Source organism: Rhagoletis zephyria, unplaced genomic scaffold (assembly GCF_001687245.7).
Source record: "Rhagoletis zephyria isolate East Lansing unplaced genomic scaffold, Rhagoletis_zephyria_1.1 Rzeph_scaffold_00652, whole genome shotgun sequence".
NCBI lineage: Eukaryota > Metazoa > Arthropoda > Insecta > Diptera > Tephritidae > Rhagoletis > Rhagoletis zephyria.
Genome location: NW_016157736.1, coordinates 100,529 through 112,463, shown reverse-complemented (window position 1 = coordinate 112,463; position 11,935 = coordinate 100,529). Strand labels below are relative to the sequence as shown.

At 41.6% G+C, this 11,935-nt stretch overlaps 1 protein-coding gene across 1 annotated transcript in view; it reads right to left on the bottom strand.

The window, feature by feature from the left end:
- LOC108360908 (glutamate synthase [NADH], amyloplastic) overlaps window positions 1-11,935 on the bottom strand; it is a 149,652-nt gene that overhangs the window by 83,094 nt on the left and 54,623 nt on the right. The window contains exon 7 of the mRNA XM_017613371.1: window positions 3,660-3,769. Coding sequence (XP_017468860.1) covers window positions 3,660-3,769 — 110 coding nt within the window. The remainder of the gene's footprint in view (window positions 1-3,659; window positions 3,770-11,935) is intronic.

The following is an 11,935-nucleotide window of genomic DNA, read 5'->3' as shown; positions in this document are numbered from 1 at the left end:
GGCCCCCACTGCGATGGAAAGATCAGGTGGAGAAGGACTTGGCTTCACTTGGCGTTTCCAATTGGCGTCAGTTGGCACAGAGGAGAAACGACTGGCGTTACAGCGCCAAAAAAGAAGAAGAAGAAGGTGTATAATGAACTATATTTTTATAAAAAATTGCCGAAAATAAATCAGAATAAAAAACTTTGCATATATGGCGAAAAATTCACTGTGCCAATACTTTTGTTCGTCACTGTAGTTGCGTTCGCATTACATTACCGAAGATTTCTAGCAACAGGACCGAAAGGTCCTAGACTTTTGCTTATATCTCGAAAACTATTTATTTTTTAAATTAAGTGGATTCATATTCTAGTTCAGCGGCCTCAAATTCATCTAAAAAGCACTAAAAAAAGACCGAAAATACAAAGAACAATCAAAAAATATATTTATTTTAGAAATGTTTATATTACAAGTAAAAAGCGAAAAACTACGAACTAGTTTCATTATATGAAAAATTTGTACTTTGAATCTTTGACTATTTTATCCTTTCGAGTTTCAAACTCATAAAGCTTTAATCTGTATAGTTGTAGTAACATTGAGTCACAAGATGCATTTTGAAGTTTTCTGGCAGCATTTTCGTACGATTTTTGCGAAGAAAATCCTTGAATGTACTAAATGTGCGCTTGACGCAAGTTGATACAAGAGGAACCCAATTTAAATATGGAACGTTTGAAATGTTCATATTATCAGGAATAAGGGCGTTTTCTCCGCCCTTTACAATTTTATCCACACCCCTTATTGTCTCTAAGCCTACGTTTGCTGATAAAACGGCTTTGAATTTTTCCAACACCAATTTGGCAAGAGGTCACTGCGCTTCTATAAGCCTCATGGGCATGTGTATATTTTGTATTCTTAAAAAAAAATTGTAAATGCTATAATCACTTTTTTAAAGGTAGAAAGGGCAAAAAAAGGCAAATATCTTAAAAAAGGCAAAAAAAGGCAACATCAAATGTGTATATATGGAATCAGGGAAAGCTAAATCGTGGACATTCTTAATCGAATATGCTCTATTTCTTTAGCAGAAAAAAAGGCAATTTCCATAAAATCCGTTCCCTGGTAATTATATACTAGATGCGTTTTTAGATTTTCCCTTAATACGTTTTCTAAGTAAAGCAATACCACTTATCTGCCATTTTCTGTGGGCAGTCTTTTCACACTATATTAGCCAAATTTCTAAGCTCCCGGGGATACAACAAATTCCTTAATATTCACAAAAATTAACAAAAAAATACTCGTTCATTACATTTCAATTGAACTTTTTCTCAATAAACTGATTACAAAATATTTACTCTTAAATGCATTATTACCTTCTGTATGCGGATCCATCACTACTTTTTAAGAATAAAATTCAGAAATTAAAACATTAGCGTAAACACGTCACGATCTTTCTAGAGAGCGAAAATTTAGTTATATTATGTTTCCGGTCAACGGTGAACTTTCGCTGTGCAAGTTAGAAAAGTGAGGGGGGCTGGGAAATGATATTTGGATTGTTCTCTATCAAATGTGACTAATTTTTTAAGTTTCCTTCAAAATTTTGTCAAATTGGTTTTTGGCCAAATCAAATGGCCAACAAAATAACGTAGTGTACGAAATAACATGCGAAGGAAGTGAACACGAAAAATGTAATAAAATTTACATTGCAACGACGAAAAGGAGCATGAAGCGGACATTAAGGAGAAGAGGGGCAACACGGCGCTATCACAACACATATTAGCAAGCGGGCACACAGACAAAGACAAGAGGGAGAGAACAAGATTCACGTTGGAGAGCTTACGGATATTATAGAAGAGGGACGAGACAATTAACAAAAAGGAAGACAAGGATGACATCGCGACTGCCTATTTACTAAGTTTATAGCTAGAACCAAACAGTATGACAAGTGTACCACACGACGTTGGTATCGATGCGGACCAATTAGTTTAAGTTTTAATGTTGTTTATTTGTTTATATATGTATGTGAACTTTCAACAAATGTTCATAAGTGAAAAAAATTTTAAAAACCTGTGATTGTTTTATTATTGTTTGTAGAACTGTTTACACATTTTTATAGGTCCTTACTAATTTTAAATTTTATGTATATTTATATGTTGATGTGAGAAGAAAAGGAGAATAAACACCCCTGAAGATGCTAAGAAATTTAGCGAAACGTTGGCTGAAAACGTGGACAGTGTTTTCTTGCACATAAAAGTACTGATCAATAAGCCTATGAAACCATATATGTAATACTTCTATATTGGTAGTAAGCTAACATCTCAATGTGTAAGCATTCCGAAATCAAAGCGAGACAGTCTAGTACTGTTTTTGTCAAAGTATTGTGTACTTGAGTGCCGTTTTTGTAAATGTGTCGTGTACATGTTTATTTATAAACGTNAAAAAAACATGGGTTTCGCGACTTTGACTTTGCAATGATTGCCAGCTCAAATACTATGGCAATGTCGCAATTTTGTCACAAGAAAGTTTCTATACAAAAGTAATCAGCTGTATCGCAAGGTGGCAAATTTTGCGACAAACGCGACATTTGCGACGTTTCATGAAATTNGTAATCAGCTGTATCGCAAGGTGGCAAATTTTGCGACAAATGCGACATTTCATGAAATGCACTAATATTTTTTTTTATAAAAGTCTAGCTAGTTATACAACAAACCCATATAAATCCACATTTCACACTTTGTACACAAATTATAAAAATGCAATAAATTTTCACAAACATTTAAGTTTTTTCTTCACTTTTATGCATATTCAATTTTAGTATAATAAAGTGCACGTTTTAAGAGACTACAAAATATCGTTGATTTCTGGCAATTTTTTTGTTGACGATGCTAGCCATTCTCTTCCATAAAAAAAATTGTGAACATACATAGTTTGTATGAAAAGGAATTCGTCACACGGTCAGCAAAAAAAAATCAAAAATCAACGGTATTTTNAAAAAAACATGGGTTTCGCGACTTTGACTTTGCAATGATTGCCAGCTCAAATACTATGGCAATGTCGCAATTTTGTCACAAGAAAGTTTCTATACAAAAGTAATCAGCTGTATCGCAAGGTGGCAAATTTTGCGACAAATGCGACATTTCATGAAATGCACTAATATTTTTTTTTATAAAAGTCTAGCTAGTTATACAACAAACCCATATAAATCCACATTTCACACTTTGTACACAAATTATAAAAATGCAATAAATTTTCACAAACATTTAAGTTTTTTCTTCACTTTTATGCATATTCAATTTTAGTATAATAAAGTGCACGTTTTAAGAGACTACAAAATATCGTTGATTTCTGGCAATTTTTTTGTTGACGATGCTAGCCATTCTCTTCCATAAAAGAAATTGTGAACATACATAGTTTGTATGAAAAGGAATTCGTCACACGGTCAGCAAAAAAAATCAAAAATCAACGGTATTTTGAAGGCACTTGAAACTTGCATTTCATTACATTTATATGGTGATTGTTGTATAACTAGCTAGAACTTTACAAAAAAAATACTAATATTTAAATAAACTAGAGATATATGGCCAAAACTGGTCAAAATCAGGCAATTCTTTTATTTCTTTCACCCGTGTTTGACCATATGCCAACTATTATCATACAATTTGAAACTGAAAAATAAAAATACTTACCCATGACAATTAACGGGGCTGTGCTAAAACCAAATTCATCAGCACCTAGTAAAGCGGCCACAACAACGTCGAAACCTGTACGCAATTGGCCATCAGCTTGAATTATTACCCTGCAACAATTTTAAAATTAAATATTATCAGAATTTTCAAACAGCTGTGCTCAAGGGACCGTAGGTGGCCACTGACAAGCGTTTAACTATCGATATTCATATACGCAGTCTCTGTTAACAAGAGTTCAAGCCTGTATGTCTCTTATATTTATTTATTTATTTGTTTATTTGGTCTACAGAAAAATGTTTTCTTACAGACAAATGAGAATAGAACATTTGGATATTTAAGTATTTGTGATATATTACAGAATAGACTAATTATAAATATTAGTTTATAATAATAATAATAATAATAATAATAATAATAATAATAATAATAATAAGGGTAAGGTAAGGGCTAAGCTCAGGACCTTACCGGGGTCACACAGGGCGGATCGTGAACGGCCTACTCCGATAGGTTAGCTGCGAATAACCAATAAGCAGTCCCAGACCAAGAGCGGCAGGAGACGAGGGCCTGATTTAAAAGATCAGAAATGCTTGATGAATCTCCTGTGTCCGGGCGAACAGATGCCGCCCCCCAAAAAGCATCCCAGGATTGAGACCAGTTAGATCCTGTTCATGGCATACTGGAGCATGTATACGATTAGTCTGACATTGGGCTGGCGAGAGCAGTATTCCGCCACTTTAGTATGTGAGGGTGACACCTCACAGAAATGGCTGGTGGGCTAATGCTGCGATCGCCTCCGTCTCGTTAAAACCCTGGCAGGTCTTCAAGTACGTTCAATACACGTCGCCATTTAGTTGGCCGCACAGGTCCAGTTGAGATTTACTCCTGGTTTTGCGCTGTCTTGGCTCTGAACACAATATCCCATAAGGACTTGTGTCAACCCTCGCGATGGCCTGCTCCTTTGAGAGAAGGGAACTTCGGGACACTTAAAAGCGACTGTGCTACGTGTGGAGATAGCGGCTTGAAGCGGAGACCCAATTGACTGAAATGATTAAAACAAAACCAAAAAACGAAACGAACGTCGATGATACGGAGGAAGAATGCAGCGCATTCAGGAAGAGCAGTAGAGTCGTGCGCTCCCCGCCACAAACTCCTCTGCAGGCAAATTCCGGCACCACGAGCACGGAGAAAGCCGCCGGCGTGGCGCAGAAGGCTACACCTTGCCAAACGGCAACTCCCGGCAGCCGGGATAGTCGTCTTCAAACGCCGGCTGCTGCAAACAGCGACAAGCATGTCATCGCAAGCTTGGGAACTTGCGAAGGCAATGAAGATGAGCAATTGGCCCAGATTCGGCTTGTCCTGAAGAAGATGCAGAGCGCTGTGTCTAAGCAAAAGAATGTGTCCATGGACATAAAAACAGGTATGGCCCAAATCGAGGAGAGCTTAAATATATTAAGCTACCTCCGAGAGCAGCGCCGGAAGGGGCCTACCCTTTCCGAGCTGCGGAAGGCTGGCCCTGGCTCGCAAAAGAGAGGTCGAACTCGATCCGACTCCCCTACAGGCGAGCCGGAAAAGAAGAAAAATACTACTGCTAATAATAATAATAGTAGTAAAAACATTATTATTAATAATCCTAATAATAATGGCAATAATAACAACAATGCACAGAAAACCGTACCAGACAATCAATGGAAAACGGTTGGAAAAAGTAGAAAGCCCAAGCCAGGGCCAGCGCCAGGTGAACCCTTGGTCAATAAGGGCGAGGCGACCAGCCGCAAAAAAAAGAAGAGGGTGAGAAAAAAGAAGAGTCTCGCCAAATTAATAATTAAGCCAGCTGAAGGCAAAACCTATGCAGAGGTGCTGGGAACGATACGCGGTAAGCTCCAACCCGAGAAGACGGAGACCGTAATTCGATCTGTTCGGAAAACCCGCGAAGGCGGCGTGCTCATCGAAATGGAGCGCTGTGGCAACCACACAGCATTTAAGGAAAATGTGTGCACTGCCATTGGCCAGCTTGGAGACGCCCGTATTCTCACTAGACGTTTACGTCTAGAAGTTCTGGGCATGGACTGCCTAACCACGGCCCCAGAAGTGGAGAACGCTATACGCGGGGAGTTAGGAGACAAGATGAATGGCCAACTTCGCGTCTCTCTCCTCGCTGTAAACTCGCGAGAACAAAGAATGGCCGTGGTGGAAATCGATGAACTGCCAGGCCGGACTCTTATTGAAAAGGGGAAGCTGCGAGTAGGTTGGATTATCTGCCGCGTCCGAGAGCGCGCGGATGTCCAAAGGTGTTTCCGCTGTCTGGGGTATGGCCACAAAAAGGCGGCATGCAAAGGCCCAGACAGAAGCAGTTCATGCTGGAAATGTGGTCAGCAGGGCCACATAGCCTCTGCGTGTAAAGAAAGCCCAAGCTGCTACCTGTGCTCGGCAGGAGATGGACAGAAAAATTCCCATCACCTGCCCGGGTCGGGAGCGTGCAAGGCCTTCAGGGATGCCCTTGCTGAGGCTAAGACAAAGCTTGGGAGAATATGATTAAATTTATACAAGGCAATATGAACAGGAGTAGGGTAGCTGATGACCTGCTGGACCAATTGGTTCTTGAACAAAGAGCAGACGCTGTCATCATCAGTGAACCCTATAGAACAAAAGAAACCTGGCATGTTGACCAATCAGGCTCGGCCGCGATATGGATTGCTAACCCCAACCATCGCGCAGAGAGCAGCGGGGTAGGACGCTGCTACGTCTGGGTTAAAATGGCGCAAATCACTGTGGTGAGCTGCTACCTGTCTCCAAACGACACAGTCCCTGTCTTCAGGGGAAAGCTCGAAGACCTTGAAGACGAATTGCGCGATATAACCGGCCACATAATTGTTGCTGGAGATTTCAACGCAAGAGGCGTGGAATGGGGTATGCCCCAAACAAACACCAGGGGAAGACTGGTCCTTGAAATGGCAGCCCGCATTGGCCTGACCATCCTCAACACCGGAACGACCCCTACATATCGAAGGCCGGGTTTTGGATACTCTATCCCCGACATAACCCTGGTCTCAGAAAGCCTTCTCCGAAGGGCTGACGGATGGAGAGTGATGGAAGACCTGAGTGGTAGCGACCACAACTACATCACCTTCCAAGTCACTGACATCACGCGAGGGCAAACACGTAGTATCCCTCGCAGGAAACCAGGATGGAACCCGTCTAGGGTCGATGTTCGCAAGTTCGATACGTCACTCCTAGCAGATTCCCAAGGCATTTCACCCACAACGGGAGAGATCCACAACAGGGAGTCTTGTACTAAGCTGGTCGAAGAAACTATGCGCTGCATTCACCGGGCATGCAAAGCCTCAATGCCACAGAGGAGAGCATGGTCAGGTAAAAAGCAGGTATACTGGTGGAATGACCGAATTGCTGAGCTGCGAAGGGCCTGCCATAGAATGCGGAGACTCGCAACGCGCGCTCGTGGTAGACCCGAGGCGCTGACCAGAGCAGCAGCCTACAAAAGCGCAAAGAAAGCACTTGGGGCCGAGATACAGAAGAGCAAACGGAACTGCTGGAAAGCGCTATGCGACGAAGTGGATCGCGATCCCTGGGGCCAGGGATACAAAATAGTGATGAAAAAGTTCCATACATCATCACAGGCGATGGATGAGGCCCGAGTTAAGAATATAGTGGATGCGCTATTTCCCACACACCCACTAAGAGCCGACACAGTGTTCGTCGAGGAGCAAGCCGAGGCACCACTGTTTTCGACAGACGAGCTGAAGCTAGCCCTGCGAAGCATGAAAGCCGGCAAGGCTCCAGGCCCAGATGGCATACCAGCGGAGGCAATCAGGTTAGCAGCGGAAACGAGCCCTGATCTTCTGCTTAACATGTACAACAGCTGCCTTAGGGCCCGGGTTTTCCCAAGCCAATGGAAGAAGGCGAGACTGGTGCTTATACCCAAGGGCAAAGGGGACCCAAACTCTCCTTCATCCTTCCGGCCACTCTGCATGCTAGACACAGCAGGCAAAATGATGGAGAGTCTGCTCAAAATACGCTTGACGTCAGCCATAGAAAGCGAGGGAGGCCTTTCACCCCGACAACATGGCTTCAGGAAGGGACACTCAACTATAGGAGCAATTGGCGAAGTAGTCGAGGCGGTACATAAGGCCGAAGAAGCCTGCCACCAGGCGCGGCCAATAGTGCTGCTAGTCACACTGGACGTCAAGAACGCCTTCAACTCGGCAAGATGGGACGATATGCTGGAGGCCTTGGAACGGTCATTCAAGGTTCCAACATACTTGCTAGATATGATCCGGGACTACCTCAGAGACCGTTGGCTTTTGTACGACACAACACAAGGCCAGAGAAAGAGACGTATAACCAGCGGAGCGGCACAGGGGTCTGTACTTGGCCCGGACCTCTGGAACGCCACGTATGACAGTCTGTTGCGCACGGAAATGCCGGAGAGCGCCTTCCTTGTCGCCTTCGCGGACGACGTGGCAGCCGTCATAACAGCAAGAAATGTCCAGCTAGCACAGCTCAAGCTAAACCAGGTCATGCGCAACGTCAGTGGATGGATGAGCGATCACGGTCTGCAATTGGCTACAGCCAAAACGGAGATCGTGCTCCTCACCAGGAAACGGATCCCAACAATTATAAATATAATGGTCGGACCTCAACCCGTGACGACTTCTAGGTCTACAAAATACCTAGGGGTGAAGCTGGACAGCAAACTCACATTCTGGGAACACATCCATGGAGTATGTGAAAAAGCTGCGCAGAGCACAGCGGCTCTAAGCCGGCTGATGGCAAACGTGGGCGGCCCGAAGCCATGCCGCAGGAAGCTTCTGATGACAGCGGTCCAATCGGTGCTCCTGTACGGGGCAGAAATATGGGCTGACGCATTGAAAGTCAAAAAATACCGGGTTCAAATGTCTTCGGTACAGCGCAGAGGGGCACTACGCATTGCTTCTGCATACCGTACAGTGTCCGCGGACGCGGTTCTAGTTATTTCTGGCGTCATGCCAATTGAGCTACTTGCTTACGAGCGAAAAGAGGTTTACAATCTCAGTGCCGAGATAGGTCGAGCAGCTGCCGCGGCAAGGGCGCGCGAGCAACTGATCCAGCAGTGGCAACAAAACTGGAACGCGAGCACAAAAGGTCGATGGACACACTCCCTGATAGCCGACCTTCAAACATGGCTGAACAGACCACATGGGGAAGTCGATTTCTACCTGACGCAATTCCTCACCGGTCATGGTTACTTCCGAGAATATCTTCATAGAATGGGAAGGGTGGACTCACCGTTCTGTCACTACTGTGGAAACGTCGAAGATAACGTGTACCACACATTCTTCACCTGCGAACACTTCTTGATTTCGCGCAGAATGTTGGAAGAAAGACACGGAGACATTACTCCGGACAACATAGTTGGGATAATGATTTCCAGCGCAGAAAAGTGGGAAGCAGTTGCGAGATACGTGAAATTCGTACTCCGCTGCAAACGAGAGGACGGTTGTCTACTGAGGACACCCGAATGAAACGCCCCTACAAAAGAGCAGCCCCAAGGCTCTAACAGCGCGCTCCTGCATCTGAAGACGTGCAGAACACACACAGAGCGGAGGGACCTACAGTTTTACGCCGACTCCGAACGGCGATTGTATTTTTATGAGAAGCTGTTTTTCACGGCAGAAATACACTCGGAGGTTTGCCATTGCCTGCCGAGGGACGACCGCTGTTAAGAAAAAACCTTTTTCTATACTTTTTTCGATGTTGCTTTGAACCCTGGCGTTGCGGAGTGGAAGCGCGCACTGCTTACCACTACACCACAGCGGCCGACAAGCCATTGCGCGATTGGTATTCATGCGTTGAGACTAGAAATTTCAACTGACCCTCGCACTTTTGAACAAACACTGAGCTTTCAGGGATCGAAATTAGCCGCGTTCGAAATTTCGTAATCGGCGTTAACTTAACTTAACCTGTACTTCTTTGAGCTATGAAATAGTTGGTCACATTAGTCATGACTACCCACGCATTTTCTGCCTCAAAGTACAAGTTTTTCGTTGAATAAGAGGAGCCTGATGCTACTGCAACCATTAAAATGTATCGCTAGGTTTATGTACTGCAGCACAATCCTGTCAAAAAATACAAATCCTTGTCCATGGCGATTAAGAATGGTAGGGGATAAGTTTTAACTACTACGATATCCTGTGCTGGCTCAATTGGATACTGGAAAATGACAACTGAAGTATTTCATTAGCGAAAACGAAGGATGCATTGTAAAGTTAATTTTACCGTCTATAGAAAAAACCGGTGTCTGTTGAAACGATTCAGTTAAAAGAAGCCCAATAGTTAACGCTGAAGCTGTAGCATGCATTTAAGCGCTAGGTGTAAACAGCAGGGACGGAAAATAATTCTTATCTTTTTAATTTTAACCAAAAAATCAACTAGTTCTAATCGTCGTAAAACCGTTTTAACAATACTCTAATTTACTATGATTATTATTTTTTTAATTTAACCTTTATACATATATCAAAAGTAATTAAGATTTGAGTTTTATTTTTTTACTCAAAGGAAATTATTATCGTTGATTTTTATTATTTCCATCAAAAATAATAGTCCAGTGGAATGGTGATATTAACTTGCAATACCATGCACGAAATGCGATTTGCAGCGTCGTGCCAATTTTCTTCGCAAAGTTATGCCAAAAAACGCGTTTATTTATATTTATATACCATTTTACTTGCTATAAAATTCCATAGGTTTTGTATACAAGAAAACCGTTTCGTTCGGTCGCACTTTTGCATGTAATACCCCTGATAATTTTTCGAAGAACGTACAATTACCTTTACACTGGTGTGCGAATATAGACGATACGATAAGCCAGTCCTCAACAAACCACGATTGGGACACTACCTTAGCTATTTTCGGATACATTAAAAATAAATTTCTTTCAGCCTCAATAGCAAAAAGCATTGTATGTATGTTGCATAACTTTAGACCACGTTAACCGATTTCTATAATTATTTTTTTAAAGGAAAGCTCCCATAATAATTTGGTTGAGATCTGATCTTTGGATCATGAAGAAATTAACGGTACTCAAAAATTTTATATGAGAGCTGAAGTCGGTTTTGATTTTGCTAAAAAGTTGCGTATCAACACTAATAAATTGTTTATAATACGTACTGTCAAAATAACAAGTAATTCTTAAGCAAAAACACAACCGACTTCAATTTTCATATAAAAGTTCACGAAAACCGTTAATTTTTTCATTAAACTAAATTAGTAATATGTAACCACATGTGAGACACTACCTTTCTGATAGAAAAAGAATTATCGAAATCGGTTGAGTGGTCCAAACTTATGCGGTAACATACATAAAACAAAAAAGGCGCGTGTTGCACCGTACACACCGTACACCGTGATAGAAATGAAACTTCTTAAAAAGGTGTGAGTACCAGGTACTCACGAAATTTGATGTGTACACATATCGCTCGTTTAATAATATAGAGATGTAACTCAAAATTTATATTTTTGGATATTTCATTATGCAAATAATAAGCTTGATAAGTAAAATATGTTTAGTCTAACAGTTTAGTCAAAAGCTCGGTACAATGGATATATCAATCGTGTATTGAAAAATTTCAACAAATTATTTTCCGTGATAGGGATAAAGAAAAATATTTGGGTATTCACACTATTGGGACAAACCAAATACGGACAGGAATTTCAAAATTTCAACCCTGTTTATGTGAAATATTTTATTTTTATCAGTATTTTTCTTTTAATCAATTTATGTTGAAATAAAAGTGAAAAAAATATATATTTTGTCAGAACAAAGCTCTGCATTGATTATTCCGAATGCGAAAGCGAATGCGAATGTTAATATTAATGCGGAAGCTCCGCGGTTGCGAATGCGAATATGAATATTCGCAACAACCCTGGTTTAAAGTACAGAACAGCGTACCAACATAAAGAAAAACCGCGTATCAAGATAATGCAAAACCGCTTATGTGAGGTTGCACTAATTATTTTGTAGAGAGTAAAAATACTCGTATTTCAAAATAGCTCGCTCTATTATACAGCAATCGCATTTCAGGCTTGAGCCAAGAGCTTCGGTGATCAAATCCAATTTTTGGCAGGAAATGTCAGTTACGCGGTTTTGCAGAATGACAATACGCGGTTTAGTGTTTTAAGCGACGATATGTAGTTCGAGACCACCAAAATGGTTTTTTTTTTTATTTATCAAACTTGGTAATTTGGTAACTTATTTTTCAATTTGGTAACTTTTTCGATTT